We start from the raw sequence: 18,221 nt of genomic DNA, 5'->3' as shown, positions 1-18,221 counted from the left end.
AGAGAAAGTATACGGACTCACCAAGATGTATGTTAGCAGGAAGCCATTACCAAAAACCACACTGCTGCACTAAAAAGCCCCCAAATGAAAATGGGATTGGTATGAAGGATGGTTTTTAGACATGCTCCGTTCCAAATCAGCACTGATATTCAGCTCATTTTCAGAGAAACGCACTATACAGTATTTGACTTCAAATGAGCTGCACTGCTCTGTCTGATAAAATGAGTTAGTTATCCACTCATCCATCTAACCACTTCCTCTCCCTCACAGCATACACAGGTTTACGTCTGTAAAACTAGCAGGGGGTGTAAGGTAAAGGACCAGCGCACCATGCATGAGATCTCTAAGCAGATCAGGAAAAACAGTGTTAACTCAAGTGAAGGCTTTCCTCGCAAAATGCATTGATTACAAACATTAAACATTGTCAGGATCATTTAGTGGAGAGTCACAGTAACCTTATGAGGCTGAAGGATGTGACAGGTTTGCAAGAGACAACAACTATGTAATGTCTTGATGGCTACAGAGAAAACTGGTAATTCACTTTGTGAAGCAGGTCTCAACTTTGTCTTTCAAAGTGTCTCAAAACACACTGATAACAAAACGGTTCTTTTGCCCATCAGGAGCTCCCTTATACTGTGTACATCTGCCCATCCATATACCCCACTGCAAATCTCATGCAGCTGTGGACAAAGCGCTGACGACGCCTATAATCTCAGGGACATAACAGAAAAAAGGAAATGATTTCAGAACGTCAGTTGTTAAAGTCTGCAGACAGCAAAGTCCCCAGCAAAGTAGAAGGAAGAGAGACCGAGAACACCTCCAATGTAGGGCAGTTAATTTGATTTTACACCGTCTTGTGATTTGATTGGCGGTTGGAAAATTCACTTTGATAGGTACGTGTACAGCCAGGGTTTTGGTATACATTTATTTCAGTCCTCCAAGCAGAAGGACACCTGAAGAAGTTCAAATCAATCCGCAGCACTGCTTCATCAAAGGGAAAGACGACTTTCACCTATCAGACAAAAGGTGTCTTTCCCCTTCATCTGTTGGGCTTCATCATTTCTGCTGTCAGGTACCGAAATGATTGGTGTGTCCACAGTGACAGTGACACAAGCATCTGAGACTGCCTGAAATCTTTTGGTAAAATAAACCATCTAATGAAACTGGTAAGGGTCAGAACTGGTTGTTGTAAAGAACTGGTTCTGAGTATTTCAGTTCCTACAATTCGCTGATTTTATTTCTTGTGTCTGAGGAGGAATATTGGCACAGTTTGTTTTTTTTTTCTTTTTTTTACTTTTTATTGCACAGACGTGTATCCAGAACAAAAACAACCACATTATACTCATGCTATGCTAAAACCCCGAGTGAGGTCAGCTGAGAGGATGCAGGCCGAAGCTCAGCAGCCAAACCCTGAACTTCAACAGCTAACAAACGGATGAGCAGTCAGGCTGCAGAATCTGTTCATGTTGCTGCAGCAGAATCACTGAGGCAATCGCTTCAAAGTCTCTTTGTGCTGGTTTTCATCTTTGCTCTGCGCTGTTAGCTTTGTGTTCATACAAATATAAATAGATTTAATTAATCAACTATTTAAGTGACAGAAAACAGGATAGTCTACTTTGTGTTGTTTTTTATTTGTTAGTCTGGATCCACAAGTCACACAAAGCTACATAACAACATAAATGACTAATTGAGACAACAATAAACAAAGAAAGTCCAAGCTTTGTAAAAATTTCAATGGAGCCTGGTGGCACGTAATAACCTGAGTTCAAGTGAAGTGGTGAACATGTTCTAAATATAGCACACAACTAAACCAATACCATGTGCCCATGTTGCTGCTATCCATGTCCACAACAGTACACGGCTTATATTTTTTAAGTTGTGTACTCGTGTTTTTAGACATAGAGGGAGAACAGATCCAACGATCCCGAGCAAAAGGGTCAGTGCCAGTATATTGTGATTGCTCACTTTGTGTACCGTGACTGCAGCAGAAGAACTGTGGTAATTATTAGCAGGACAGCTTTAAGATGAGTCAGCAAGAAGACACTGGTACAGTGTATTCAGTGCACATACAGGAGAACAATGGCTTTCAGAGATGTGCTACAAAGCTGCTCCAAGTCAAAAGCTTTATCATGAACAGTATACCACGCACAAGCTTATCTGTGAGAGCCATACTTTCTTTTATTCTCACACATCTGAGGAGTACCTGTGAGGTACTTAGAAGGGAGCATGTCTGGAGTGAAACAGCAGTGGGAGTCAAAAAACATTTAGTGAGATAGTGTCTTTATCCATGTTGAACTACGCCGGTGGACTCAAACATCCTTCTCTGCCACCTTTCAAGCTTCTTTCAGGAGTGATATATAGTTAACGTTATACAGGAAGTCAATACTAGATAAGCAAACTCTGTCATCCCCCACATAGAATTATTGGTAAACCCAGGACACTGAGTGACACACAAATCCAAATGCAATAGAAAAACACTTGCAGCTGAGCCTGAGAGAAAATCAGCTGTTCCTGTCCCAATTTCAGCACTATAAACGTATTCCAAGCTTATTAAAACTACTAAAGGTGTGAAAGTCAACACTAGTGTGTGCATATGAAACATTCCCAGTTCAGTCTCCCTAAAATCATGGCAAACTTGATAACTATATTGATATCTGAGTTTCTCTGCAGGTAATAATAATAATGGATTGGATTTATATAGCGCTTTTCAAGGCACCCAAAGTGCTTTACAATGCCACTATTCATTCACTCACTGGTGGAGGCAAGCTACAGTTGTAGCCACAGCTGCCCTGGGGCAGACTGACAGAGGCGAGGCTGCCATATCGCGCCATCGGCCCCTCTGGCCAACACCAGTAGGCGGTAGGTGAAGTGTCTTGCCCAAGGACACAACGACCAGGACACGGTCGCCCAATTTGTATATTTGGGGGATACAGGTCCTTCTTGGATGTCTTTGACAGTTCATAAAGTTTTATTCATCTAAAACCAAAGATGGATTATATTATCTTCTGCCTATTTATCCCATAGACTGTATATAAAGATAGACAGCATTTCTCCTCCCACTGCACAAAAATGAAGCCAAATTTGTCCCAAAGTGTTTTCTGTCCTGTGCTCCACTTCTCTCATGTCTCACTGATACTGTGACTGCACCGAATAGACAAAAATGAACTAAACTAAAATATTTTGGGTTGATTTCTATTTTTATTTGTCAGTTTATCAGGTGTTTTTCTTTGATAACTGAGCTGAAACAGAAATGCGCTGTCCTTGCACTGGAGGTTCTGCTTACATACTGCAAACCTGACAGGGATCTGAAACAATTTACAACTACACATAAAGCGCACAATCTTTTCCATCAGTTCGTGTGGCTGTGTACCCTCAGTGGACGGGTTCACTGAACCCAAATGGAGGCTGCTGGGAGCTCAGGGGGAACGACAGCAGCTGTCAGTCACTGCTCCTTGGCCCAAATAACAAGCTGATTGACATCTAAAGGTTGGTGACTTTTATGAAGTGTGCCATTTCCCCAAGCAACAAGAGTGCTACTTTCCATTAAGCTCTATGTAAATGAAAGGTTTCTGTATGTGGTGACTGTGCATGTCCGCCACTTTATTAGACCTGTGCACCTGATCAACGGCCCATTAACCATAAACCAATCAAATAGTAGCAGCTCAGTGCATTTACACGTGAAACAGGATGTGATTTAAAGTTAGAGTTTATAAAAATCTCACCGTGAGCTGCGTTAGATTGCACTTCATCAAAAAATAATATCATGTTATACTATTTTAGCAGCTTTTTTTTAAAACAGTACATTTAAAAAGCACTTGATAACAACAATAATTATAATTAATTAAAATTAATTAAGGAGTTTAAACAAACGGATCAATTTTCCATTATAGAAAAATAAACATACCAAAGCTGTTAATTTAGGGAAGCTGTGATACTGGGTGGTGGCATAATAAGTTTTTTATGCATTACTTACATGTACAGTCTTGGTAAAAGCGAAGCTCTCAATTTACTGGTCGATCTACGTCCCTACCCTCACCTACGGCCACGAGCTGTGGGTAGTGACCGAAAGAACGAGATCGCGAATACAAGCGGCGGAAATGAGCTTCCTCCGAAGGGTGGCTGGCCTCTCCCTTAGAGATAGGGTGAGAAGTTCGGCCATCCGGGAGGGGCTCAGAGTAGAGCCGCTGCTCCTCCACATCGAAAGGAGTCAGCTGAGGTGGTTTGGGCATCTGACAAGATGTTTCCGGGCATGTCCCACCAGGAGGAGGCCCCGGGGCAGACCCAGGACACGCTGGATAGATTATATCTCTCGGCTGGCCTGGGAACGCCTTGGTGTTCCCCCGGATAAGCTGTAGGAGGTGGCTGGGGAGAGGGAGGTCTGGGCTTCTCTGCTTAGGATGCTGCCCCCGCAACCCGGCCTCGGATACCCGGATAAAGCGGAGGAAGATGGATGGATGGATGGACTTACATGTACAGGCAACTCCACTGAAAAACTCCTGATGTGATTTCTTTTGCAGTATCCTATAGGTCTTTGGCATCACAGGGACCTAAGAATGTGATTAGTATTTCTTACTATTGTGTTTCAGTTCAAGATGAAGAAGGAAAACCTGCTTTCATCCTAGCCAAACTAATATTTAAATAAATGCTGGATAAAGCTTACAAGGGGGTATTCCATAGCTGTAAACCAGAGTGACAATGATCCAGCTTCAAAGAGTACGACCACATGCCTGAGAACATTAACTCGACATGAAGCTGGCAGGCAGAAAATTCAGTCTAAAAATATCCACTGACAAGTGCCAACTTTAAACTGCGTCTTTTTTATGCAAGAGGATTTAAACTAAGATACATTCTCATTTTAACAGGATGCATGACCTTTAGAAAGTTGCGTGTTTAGCATCGGAGAGCCATTTTCATGCACACAGCTCAGTCTGTGCATCTTCTGACTCACACCTGCATTCACATACTGGTGAATTACTATTATCAGCTAATATTGGCCTCTCTGAGACTGACACCCATATTGATATAGACCCAGTACATAATGCTGAAAAAGATGCAAGACGATGATTTATAAATTGTTCCTTTGTTGAATAATGGGCACACTGGGAAAAAATATTCAAAACAAGAGCATGCATATCAATTTTAATTTACACTGTATGCCTCATACAGTCCTCACTAACCATTTATTAGCCTTTAGCCTTGTTGCAGGAAGTATACCATGCAGGCAACTTACAGGACCTTTTCTCAAGATCCTGAAAATGACAGCAATTGGAATTTTGATGAATTGACTGAAGTCAAATAGCGGTTTTATAAGCAAATTTATTTGCTAAGAGAATTCTGTGAAATTAATGAAATGCATGTTTTTGTTCGATGCACCACAGAAGCATGTTAAAAAATGTACTTTACCATACTGCTGAGTCTAGCCTTCAGAATGAATCTGGGTGCAAAGATGAAACCACGCTGAGATTTGGCTCAAAGAAACGAAATGTTTGCTTCAAAGACTTTCTGAAGCTTCTGTTCCCGTTCCATGACTCCATATCTTTGATACCATATTAAAGCTTTAAAGTAACACAAAAGCCTTGAAAAAGATATCATCTCAGTTTCTCACTTCAGCTATAATTGTTTGCATGTTACATTGTTAACATGCAGTACTGTGGAGGCAAACCTGACTGTGCCATGCATTGATGAGCACACTGAAGCAACAAATATTCAGGTAAAAACTGACCTAAAATGACACATGGGGCCTTATTTTGACATGTAGGTTACAGTCCTCTCAGCTGGGCTGTGCCCTGCAATAATACACATTATAGTATACATTTTTATGTGATATAAAAGTGTCATATCGTGATATCATTGCTATAGCAACACCATGCATTTGTATTCCCTGGTGTGCATTACAACAACTCAAGCCTCGGCACGTCTGAGAGTCCCGTATCAGCTTTTCCTATGATTTATTACTTAAAAAGGGATCCACTTCAGCAACCACCAATAACGCACAATGCTTTACAAAATATACAAGACAACTGCTGCTGCTAAATGTGGAGACAACAAGCTTTTTTCACCACTTGAGGCAAAAACACTGTTGAGTACTACCAGGCTAGAGAGGCGGAAATACATGCAGCTGATGATGCGCAACCCAAATGCAGCTCCTGCAGAGTTACATGGTTAGAGCGCTTTAGTTATTGTTAAAGTGTTAAGGAGTTATATTATACTTTTACTTACATTTTACAGGGAAAACACTAGGGGTGGGGGAAAAAATCGATACTGTGTAGTATCGTGATATTTTGTTTGCTAATAATGTATCGATACAGGGACAGCAGAAATCGTTATTTTGTTACAAAAAAGGTTTTTGTGCTCTGACTTCAGAGCATGTTGATCCTTTTTCTGAGCAAGAATCCTGACATTCCTTCACTGTCCAAATGTGACAGTTTACTTATTTTAATTTAAGACATGTTTTATTTTAATTAAGTTTAAAACGTTTTTATTTAATGTAAAATTATATTTTGTTTTAATTTACTTTCAAATTCTTCAGTTGCTGAAGGGGCTGCATAGTTTTCATAAACTGCATAGTTCAGAATAGCTATAATTGTACCAGATGGTTGATTCAGTTAAGTTGGACTAGACTGTAATACAAACCGTTCAGTTTGTCAACAATAAAACTGAAATGAGAGAAAGACTGAGTGTGAGACTTTGATATTAGATAAAATGAATATTGATAAAGTTTACCTTTATGTACAGAATCTGAATATCGCAAAATATTTTTAAAAAATTGCAATAATATCGTATCGTGCGTTAAGTATTGTAATAATATCGTATCGTGGGATGTATGGTGATTCCCACCTCTAGAAAACACTAACTAGGATATGTCTGTGAAGGTTCTCAGTCATCCAGGTCATCGTAGTCAAAGGAGCTTGCAAAGAAAAGCGTCTGGACTTCTTTAAGTTGCTTGAAGACGTTTCACCTCTCATCCGAGAAGCTTCTTCAGTTCTAAGGTCAAATGGTGGAGAGTCCCAGATATAAACCTAGTGGGAGTACCCCCCCAAAGAGGGACAAAAGGACCCCCTGATGATCCTGTAATCGCCTGACTAGGATATTTGTAAACACTATTTGACTTATGCTGTGTCATGGGATAATAATGCTATGTCACTATTACTGAATGATGCTGCTGTTGGCACCTTGTTTCAGGAAATTCACACTTTCAGTTAGGAAGCATGTCATCATTGGAAAAGGATGGAAAATGGCCCTGGTTTTGATTTTGAGGCTGTGATGCCCACCGCTATGTCTCAGAACTCCCTGCATTAAGTAATTTACTAACTAGTTTGCTGGACTATTAATATAGAGTAAATTCATATTTCGCCCTTTTCGATGTGACTCTAAAATTCTGTATTCAGAGTGTACATTGCATGAATGAAAGAAGCTGTTTATAATGCCAACAGAATGAGAAAAGATGCGAACAGGTGATCTATCGATTTATACTGCATGTGTAGAAATTAGGTCATTAACATCAGTAATCGGATCAATAAGAGGTCGGATCTGAGCATTCCTAATGAAAAGCAACTCTCAGCCCCCTCAGAAAACACAAGTCCTTCAATTAGAAAATGCTGAACACCCGCAGGATTTAAATTCACGCTGCAAATGAGACACGAGTCTCCCATTTCTTGGTCAGCAGCTTTATTTTTGCCAAGCAGCCACCCACTTACAGCGAGACTGCTCATTAAGTGATCATACTGTAGGGATCATCAAAAAACTGGGATACCAGGAAAGTTTGTGAGAGTTCAATTAATTAGGCAGCAGCGCTCTGTGCCAGCTCAGTTTTCCCCAAAATACACATGCTCTGACAACATCACTCAGTCAGTAACACAACTTAGGCCCAGATGAATCTCATTTCACTGAATCTACCATAGAGGCCTCTGTATATGCATCCTGCAAGATTTGACTGAGAACAGCTGGAGCAGACCAGATGACCCCCTATGAGCAAGAGCTTTGGAAACAGCGAGAAGGAAAAACTCCCAATTCACAGCGGTGGAAAAACGAGAAGCGAGCCAGAGATTACTAATGACTATTTATTAAATGCAGTGGTGTACTCTATAAACACATAGTGAAAAAAAAGCTGAGCGTAGGAGAAAGACTTCATGGGAAACCCCCAGCAGGTTTGGCAAACTGCGGCGTAACAAAGGTGTCACGGTTCTGGGTCGATTAATTATGTTTTGGTTTGCTCATGAATGATCGTTTTGTTACCTTTGTGATTTGTTGGTTATTATTTGAATTCTATGTTCTGTTTATTCATGTTTATGGATTGTTCTTGGGTTGTGTCTCATGTTTGTGTCCATGTGTTATATTCTGTCTGTCTCTCAGTGTCGTGTCTGCGTCCTGTAGTGTTTTCTTGTTTCCTGTTTTATTGTGAAGGTCTGCGTCTCATGTGAGTGTGTTCAGTTTTACCTTCCTTGTCTCGTCTCGTTAATTACTCCCTGCTGTGTCCACCACCTGTGTGTAATCTCCCTGTGTTTCTCTGTGTGTATTTAAGTCACGTCTTCTGTCATTGTAGTTGCTGGTCCGTTTGTGTATCCACCATGTCTCACTCGTGTGTTTTCCCTGCTGTCTGTCGTCATTCTCCGCTGCTCATCCTCCTTCATGTTCATGTCCTGGTTCGTGTTCACTAGTTTAGCCGTTCTCAGTTTAGATAGCCTTCTGTTCCTTTTGCCGTTTGCCCATTTTTATTTTGTGTTTAATAAACCACCCTCACACCTTTACAAGTGCCTGCGTTTGGATCCTCCTTTATTTCTTCCACACGGCTCATCTCACTCGCCGTGACAGTACGGACCAGCCAGATATGGATCCAGCGGCATTCAGCCCACCCAGGGAGCTTCAGGAGGCCGTTATCGACTCCGCTTCAAGATTAATCAACCTGTGGGTAGAGCATGAAGGAGAAGCGTTTCTCTATGCTGTGGAAGCCAAGCTACAACAGCTTATTTCCAGTTACCCCTGGTTATTGGACTCACTGCACCCGCTCGTACAGAATTTTGTTCTTCACGAGCTTCACCTTCACCCTCCCGCCGCTACCGCTCGCCCACTCGCTTCATTGGAGGACGTGCCGTCCGACCCACCGGATGAGGAGTTTCCCGGCCCGTTGGAGCCGTCTCCAAGGAGGAAGCGACGTTCGCACCGCCGGCGCGGCACCCCACAGCTGGATGTCGGGACATGTAAGCAGCCGGCTGTGGTGAGTGAAAGGGACACTTTTTCTGCTGCGTCGGATTCTGTGACTGTGTTTTCTGACTGTGTTCACACTGTTGTTTCTAAGCCTGGAGTTACTGAGTCTAGCACTACGAATTTAGGGAATGACTATGTTAGGGGAGCCTTTTTGTCTGCATCGGTTCCTTCAGGTAAAGCAATAAACTTCCCTGAAACAGTTTTTCCTGACCATATCCCCCCATCCACACCTTCACCACAATTCAATGTGGGGTCTGTAACACAGTTATCAGTTCAGTCAGCCACTCCACCACCTGTTACACCTCCGTTACCATCATCTTCGCTACCTGTAGCTCAGTTGCCACTAGTTCAGCAGCCCACCCACTCGTTCATCCGGTCACCATCCTCACCGTCTCATTACGAGCAGGGAACACACTTCATCATTACATCTGCTGGTTCTCTTAAGCTGGTCTTCTCAGAGACAGCTGCTCCCTCTAGGGCCTCCCCAGAGGCTGGGTGTCAGTCACCAGCCAACTCTGGATCCCTAGAGGTCAAGACGCCAGCGCCAGCAGCTTCACTGGGGAACTCACCAGAACAGTCTCGGCTCTCAGCACCCCCTGAGAGTTCAAGTGAGTTCACCCGTCCGCCTCCGTCCTCTGATGAGTGTATTGGGTAACACTTTCAGCCCTCCGAGGACTGAATCTCACTGTTGCTGCCTGAATCGAGCCACTGTGCTGCTCAGCCCCAGCCGGTGTCCACACTGCCAGAGGTCTCCGTACCTGCTGCTTCAGTGTCTGTCTCCACTGGAGGGCCCGAGTCGCCCGTCCAGCCTCATGCCTTGTCAGCTGGTGGGTCCAAGGAGCCCACCCAGCACCACGCCTCGTTAGCTGAGGGTCCTGGAGGACCCAGCCAGCACATCCTCATGTCTGCTGACGGTCCGGGGGAGTCTGTTCAGCCATCACCTGCTGAATCATCCCCTGCGATTTCTACTCGTCACCTACGTCACCTGCAGCATCCGCATCACCGCCTGCAGCATCCACATTGCCGCCTCGCTGCCGTCAGGTTCCGCAGCCGTGTCTTCATCCACGCCTGGTCCATCCTCTGTGTCTTCATCCTCGTCTGGCTCAGCCTCCATGACTCCGCCTTCGCCTGGTCCTGCCTCGCCTGGTCCTGCCTCGCCTGGTCCTGCGGTTGCAACACTGCCATCAGAGCCAGCTCGGCCGGTTCCACCTCGCCTTCATCAGCCGCTTTCCAGGCCTCTAAGTTGGCATCATGGCCGCCGAGGGCGGCCTCCTGAAAGAATTCGCCGCCGCTGGCTTCGTGGCCGACCTCCAGACCTGCTCTGTTGCCGCCACTGCCTTCCGCGTGGCCGGCCTCCGGATTTGTTTTGTCAGCGCCGCCGCTGTTGCCGTGTGCACGGTCGGCCGCCTGAACTGTGTCCGCGCCGCTGCTGCCTTCAGGCAGCAGGTCCAGAACTGGGTCTTTGGATTTTTGAGCAGTCAGCTCCCTGAACTTTTTGATACGTGGACTCATGGTTTGACCCTGTGTAGTTTGTTTTGAATTATTCATGTATTTCTGGACTTGTGCTCCTTGTGTTTTGTTTTGCTTCTGCGTCTCATGTGAGTGTGTTCAGTTTTACCTCCCTCGTCTCGTCTCGTTAATTACTCCCTGCTGTGTCCACCACCTGTATGTAATCTCCCTGTGTTTCTCTGTGTGTATTTAAGTCGCGTCTTCTGTCATTGTAGTTGCTTGTCTGTCTGTGTCTGTGTCCACCATGTCCCACTCGTGTGTTTTCCCTGCTCTCCGCTGCTCATCCTCCTTCATGTTCATGTCCTGGTTTGTGTTCATTAGTTTAGTCGTTCTCAGTTTAGATAGCCTTCTGTTCCTTTTGCTGTTTGCCCATTTTTATTTTGTCAAAGGAGCTTGCAAAGAAAAGCGTCTGGACTTCTTTAAGTTGCTTGAAGACGTTTCACCTCTCATCCGAGAAGCTTCTTCAGTTCTAAGGTCAAATGGTGGAGAGTCCCAGATTTAAACCTAGTGGGAGTTTCCCCCCCGCAGAGGGACAAAAAGACCCCCTGATGATCCTCTAATCGCCTGAGCCAAGGTGTGAAACTGGGTGTGGGTCCCAATCAGCCAGGGTTTCGGGTGAGCTCGTTGTGAAACCTGGCCCCACCTTATCATGCGAATTCCTGAGGTCAGATGACCCAGGATGTAAGTGGGCGTTGAAACGTCTTCAAGCAACTTAAAGAAGTCCAGACACTTTTCTTTGCAAGCTCCTTTGACTACGATGACCTGGATGACTGAGAACCTTCACAGACATCTTTATTTTGTGTTTAATAAACCACCCTCACACCTTTACAAGTGCCTGCGTTTGGATCCTCTATTTCTTCCACACGGCTCATCTCACTCGCCGTGACAAAAGGGTTATTCAGGCTGCAAACCTTCATCACTCTTTATGTTTATTGGACAAACATCTTTAGTCAAGTGGAACGTGATTGTGTTTGGTGATTTGTATCTTTGTGAGGTGGATGATTTTTTTTTTTCTTGGGTAACATCACTTCTAAATATTCATAGTATTTCCAAACAATGGAAGATGATCCTTTTTGAGGAAAAAGCTCTTCACCTTCTGCTGTCCCAGGCATTTGACTTTTTTCTTTTGTACAGTGGTACTCACAGAGACAGCCCAGAAAACTTCACACTGCAGGGTGCAGGAACAGCTGTGATTGGCACATGCAGGCACATCATCAGGCAGTGATTGAGGGAGCGCATGACTTGCTTTTGCTTTGCATTCTATTGGCGGAGCACACATTTTCATTGTTGCTCGATCATATTTAGTTGATTACGTGAAGCCAAAATTGTGATCATGACTAAAATTTGCCCTAATTTAAACTTGAAGCCCTAATTTTAAGATTTGTTTACTTTTCCGTGTGGTTTCCATGTGGATATACTGACTGAGACCATTAAAAAAAAAAAGCACACAATGTCCATTACTTTTCCTCACATTATCACACTCCGATGTGATGGTGACACACAACAGCAATCACTCACTCCTCCTGTTGTCCCCCTGAGTGGGTTCCAATCATTGAGACCCTTGACATGGGGGTGATGCAACAGTAGTTAACGTGCACTCATTAAGGGAGCGCTTTACACCCACTATCATGTTTGCCTCAAACAAAAAGCACGACATCGCTCGCTTACTAGCATGCATACAAGGAGTTTAATTCTCACTTCACAAAGAGACATTTACAGATCAGTGTAAGATGATGAAAAACTTACGTTTAGCATAGCAGAGCATAAGTGGAAGAGCATCAACTAAACAGTCATGAAATTGACCTAGCTCGCTCCTTTTTTTCCCCAACAGACCAATAGTTATAATAAGCATCTCTGCAAATGTGCATTCTATTTTAAAATCAAACTAGAAGACAGAAACATGCTTCTGGTTCTACTGTTTGAAGGTTGAAGACGATGATCAGTGTGATTGTTGGACAAGTTCCTTTCAAAGAGAGCAGGTATCTGAGCAACATGAAACTACAGTGATGAAGATTCAATTATTTATAAATATCATAATAATGATTGCCATTAACTGGAAATTACATGAAAAATGGTGGTGAGCCACAGCCAATCACTTCGCCACTCATCCATCCCTGAGGATATCATCCATTGGCAATTGCACCAATTTTCACAATTTTTTGACAAACCATTCTGGGGTTGACTATCTCTGTCCAATTCAAGGATCGAGACAAAAGACCGGAAGAAAAATGCAGGAGATGGAGAAAGATGAATTAAAAAAAGTACCACGGGTGCCTGCACAACTAGATATTTGATTAAGAGAGAAGTACACACCCCCATCACCATCAACGATGCTGCTGTGGAGAGAGTGAGCAGCTTCTGGTTCCTTGGTGTACATCTGGCTGAAATGGTAAATGGTAAATGGCCTGTATTTGTATAGCGCCTTACTAGTCCCTAAGGACCCCAAAGCACTTTACAAATTCAGTCATCCACACATTCACACACTGGTGATGGCAGCTACATTGTAGCCACAGCCACCCTGGGGCGCACTGACAGAAGCGAGGCTGCCGGACGCTGGCGCCACCGGGCCCTCTGACCAAGGCTGAGGATCTTACATGGTCAGTACACATAAACAAAACAGTTATGAAGGCGCAGCAGCGCCTCTTTTTTCTCAGGAGACTGAAAAGATTTGGCATGAGTCCCCGCATCCTCAGGACCTTCTATCGCTGTGCCATTGAGAGCATCCTCACTGGATGCATCACCAACTGGTACGGCAACAGCACCGCTTACAACCGCGAAGCTCTCCAGAGAGTAGTGCGGTGCTCTGAACGAATAACTGGAGGTGAGCTTCCCTCCCTCCAAGACATCTACAGGAAGCGGTGCCTGAGGAAAGCGGGGAGGATCATCAAGGACTCCAGTCGCCCCAGCCATAAACTCTTCAGACTACTTCCATCAGGAAGGAGGTTCTGCAGCATCCGGTCCCGAACCAGCAGACTGAGAGAAGCTTTTTCCATCAGGCCATCAGACTGCTGAACACTTCATAGACACCTCACCTCCACTACTGGAACTTCAACATTATGCACTACATACTGTACATTAATGCCACTGTTTTGCACATGTCTCAACCAACTCTGTATATTTTTTATATATTTTATTTTATTGTTTACTCTATTTAATTTGTAAAATATGTATACACACACACACGTAGAAAAACATATTAGTATACACATCCAGTAATGCATATACTATTATATATTGTACATATATTTATTAGTCTCAGATTTAGCCATTCTTATATTTTGCTTGTTCTACGTTATTGTATTTTTGCACAACTCTGTTGCTTGTGAAGCTCGCACACAAGAATTTCACTCACATGTACTGTACCAGTGTACCTGCACATGTGATGTGACAATAAAAGTGATTTGATTTGATTTGATTTGAGGAGCTTTATTACTATGTTATTACTGTAGACTCCAAATCCATTACAGGTTCTGAAGAATGACAAACAGGTAGCGATGCAAGGAAAAAGCCTTTAAGGTGTCGCGGATAAATACAACAAAATAAAACTAGTACCAGTACCGAAAAAAAGAAAATTTATTCATAACACACGTGAAAAGACCCAGGAAAACTGAGTAAACGATAAAAACGATAACGATAACAAAAATAATGCTGAAAACCGATAAAATCCCTGAAAACTATACATTTCACACCTGAGCTTCAACTCTTGCGGCCCGGTACCAAACGACTACCAAAGGCCCAGGGGTTGGGGACCGCTGATTAAGAGGACCCGAGGGAAGCTCGGAAAGCTAAGCAGAAGTTATTTGGAGAGGAGAGTGACTGCTGTTGGTTGAAAAGAGGTAAAAAAACTTGAGTGGTGTGGAAACATTATGGGTTCGCGGAGTCAGACGTGGATCAAGTAGACACAGTGTGTAAATTTTGCTACAGTGTCGTAGCTGCACCACAGAGCAACACTGCAAAGTTCACTAAACATAGATGTTTACATTTTTCATTTATTTTTTATATTGCAAACATTTGCACTGTTATCAGTATTTGCACACTATTTTACATTATTTATATTAAGTCATTATTCAATACATTGTTATTGTTAAATAAATATCGTCAAATAATCGAGATTATCATTTTTGCCATAATCGAGCAGCCCTAGTGGCAACACTATCAAAGTTTTTACCATGAATGCATGCATCCCTGTGGATCTTAAGCACAAGTTTCAGACTGCTCTAAACACTGTTTCAGAGTATGATGGGTATGATGTCATAGAAAAGGGGTATCTAGGTACCTAGGTCACACCTAGGGTCAGGGTGAGGAGTTATAAGGGTTGGCTGCCTCTTTTTAAGGTTAAGTTTTCAAGCACTTTAAGGATGCACAGCATCCTTCTTCTGTTATTTACACATAGGTCATGTCTACAGTAATGCTCCTCAAGGCTTGAAATAGCACACAGTAATCAACGTATGAGTGAAATTGAATATTACATGAAGTGGTAAAAACTGCACAGGGAAATTCTCTTTTTCAAAGCAAACAGCCCCTACTTCCCACCTCCTATCCAGCCCTCTTGGCATGTTGTAGCATGTGTATTTATGCAGCAACTGAGTGGCATTTATCACACAGCTTATTTATAATTAGTTCACTTAGTCTGGGGGAGACAGCCTGTTAGTTGGCATATGTTCAGATCCTGGTTAAAGACACACTGCTCCCCAAGGGGATAGTAGAACGTTGACATGTGTGCATATGGTGTGTGTGTGTGTGAATGACAGCAGACAGTCGCTGCAGAGGGTGCCCTGAGCCTCCATTAACACAACCCACCATGTTGCTATCCCTCGGCTACCCAGCCGTGCTGAGAGAGACCACTAGAAACCTGGAGGGGAGCGAGTTCATCTGAGTGCATGGAAGAGGAAGACGACAGGGCAAATGTACAGAGAGAAAGCGGGAAGAGGAGGCGACGAGAACCTGAGTCAGACAGGATAAGTGAGAGGAGGGAGAATGTTGGGAAGGGAAGGATGAAATAAGAGGAAGGAAGGCTGGAGAGAAAGAGAGGGAGAATGGTTCAAGTCCAAGGTTATCACATGGCTAAAGTCGAGCCACTTGCCAGCCGCCAGCTTGGGACAGCAGCGCTCTGATGCGAGGATGCTGCCCTGCGCCGCTTCTACCAGCCGGGCCGTTTGTCTCAGTGAGTGTGCCTGTGTGCTCAACAATGGATGCTGCAGAGCTCCGTCACAGCACAAGGATCAGATGCATAACCTGACAGACTTCCTAAGGGGGAAGTCTTTACAAAACGCGAGACCAGCCACCATCGCTCCTCCTCCTACAAGTCGCCAGCTGTCCCAGACATTGAATGGCTTGGGGAAGCCGCTTAAAAACATCGCTCTAAGTCTCCTTCCTTTGGCAGGCGATGCTCAAGTGTATCCTTTTTAGGCTGCATATTACATAACTGTTTGCAGTGGAGCTAGCGGAGCCCTGTCTCACACGCCAGAGTGATGTGAGCAAAAATAAACATAATAAAAAACCTGCAAGTGTCTGTTGTGTCAAAAGTCTGACACACAGTGGTGGACAGCTCGCTGACAGAATCCCTTCCTTATCATTTAATCATGCCGAAGCACATATGCCGTCCCAGTCGCCTGCATCTCTCCTCTCTCTCCAAGATGAGTGGGGGATTTTTAAGGTTAAAGCGCTATTGCAGCTTTGCTTGCCCGCCATATCCCTCCCTGTGCATGACATCATTGATGTGAGACAGACTCAGACTCCATGACACACTTTCAGATCACTGAATTATATGTGGCTAGGAAATGATGCCATATAGAATTAAAGCTCAGACAATTAATTAACTGGTTCACAGACAGCTATGTGGATACTTTTGAGCTTTGGAGAGTTGATCAGACTGAACAAACAGTAACAATGTGCTATGTGAATACTCTCAAGCTTTGGAGCGCTGATAAGGCAGAACAAACTGTAACAATATGTCAACTTAGCTTTAAGAAAATTATAATTTTTTACTGTTTTTTGTCGTTTTTGACCAAAAGACTGCCTCCTACACTGATGTGCTCTCTGAATATAAAGCTTGGTAACAGCTTCTCAGAAGAAGTCCCTCAGCGCCCCATGGATTGTTGGCTTGTTGACGTCACCCATGACGTCAACAAGCCAAGAAATCTGAAGTCATCACAACTTGTCATTAGTGCGTGAAAAGCAGCCTGAAGAGTGACGACAACCGTGTGAATTCCCCTAAATGTCAAAGTTCTCCCTCTAGCGGACAAAGTCCGCCACAACAGAGCTTCAGCCGCTCCCCAGGAAGAGGTTAATCCATTCATAGCATTATAATGACATCTACACCAGCGCACCATACTAATCACATCTGCCTTCAGATTTCAGCAGCTGCAGACCGGCGTGGAGCTCAGTGAGACAGGCTGCTACAGCTGCGAGAGCCCAAACTCACGCGTCTCGGGAGGAATATGCCAACCCAAATAGACTGCAAAATCTGTCACTCTGGAGCCAAAAACGTCACAACTTCGGCAGTGCCATTTATCAATGATAACCACAATTTCCCGAGATACATAACGGCGGGAATAAGCATGTTTAAACCAGGTTTATCCTCCTCCTTTTTTTCTTTTAACGGTGGACCGGTCCCTCATCCTTTACCCACTCAGGTGATGAACACACGTATGAACTTGTTTTGACATTTTCCCACAGAGCCGACACAGTCAGAGTGAGCTAATAAGAAAAGCATAAAAAGCCATTTCATAGTTTGAACGTGCCAAAGTGAAAACTTGAGCAAAGAGCACCCGCGGACACACACACTGCACTTCGACTCACCTTGAGCGGCCGTTCCTCGGGTGCTGAATACACTTGCTATCAAAGTGGCCACATACCAAATCATAGTACTATTGCCGACCAGAAATAAATCTCATCATATCTCAAAGTGCCCCTTTCGGTGAATCTCTCATCGCCGAGTGCCCCAGGACAAACTGAAGCGGGCCGGTATCCTTGTCTTCTTGTTAACCGAGCCCTGGACACTTTTCCATCGGCGCTTCCCCCTCTCTCTTCCCCTCTCCTCCGCTCTCCACTCGCATCCTGAGTTGGATCACCTGCGCCAATGGGACGAGAGCAGGCGACGCTGTGAAACCAAGCGCGAGCCTTTAGATATCCACGAGCCCGCCTCCACACCCGTTTCATTGAAGGGTGTGGGTGGGTTCCGGACGCTGATTGGTTACCTGCGCTGTCGTTTTCCGAGTTGGAGTGATGCGTTCCTGGCATGTGGTGAGGCTCGGAGGTTCTGCACCTCTGCTCGGTGGAGCACCCAGGAATAGCTGCTCGTCGCTGGCTTTTTGTGGTTTGTTTGTTTCAGTGCGAATAAACTTACATTAACAGCTGTAATGGCGTGTATGGGAGAAAATAATGTTATGTTGGTCACTTGTAATAGAGTTAGAGGCAAACCATCCGATATGGTAAGTGCAGCATCTCAATGATAAAACTGAAGGGAAAAACTTATTATACAAAACCACGTCAGACATCTGCAGACA

General features: G+C 44.1%; 1 protein-coding gene across 2 annotated transcripts in view; it reads right to left on the bottom strand.

Moving 5' to 3' along the window:
* The window catches only part of LOC102776043 (protein turtle homolog B-like), a 161,858-nt gene extending 144,099 nt beyond the window's left edge, over window positions 1–17,759 (bottom strand). For both annotated transcript variants that reach the window (XM_087847107.1, XM_087847106.1), the window contains exon 1: window positions 17,515–17,759. In XM_087847107.1, coding sequence (XP_087703233.1) covers window positions 17,515–17,578 — 64 coding nt within the window. In that variant the 5' untranslated portion in view covers window positions 17,579–17,759. The remainder of the gene's footprint in view (window positions 1–17,514) is intronic.
* Between the last annotated feature and the right edge of the window lie 462 nt (window positions 17,760–18,221).

The sequence above is a fragment of the Neolamprologus brichardi genome, chromosome 10 (assembly GCF_056152115.1).
Source record: "Neolamprologus brichardi isolate AB-2024 chromosome 10, ASM5615211v1, whole genome shotgun sequence".
NCBI classification, from domain to species: domain Eukaryota; kingdom Metazoa; phylum Chordata; class Actinopteri; order Cichliformes; family Cichlidae; genus Neolamprologus; species Neolamprologus brichardi.
Note: the sequence above shows the minus strand (reverse complement) of the source record. Positions and strands in the feature narration are given on the sequence as shown.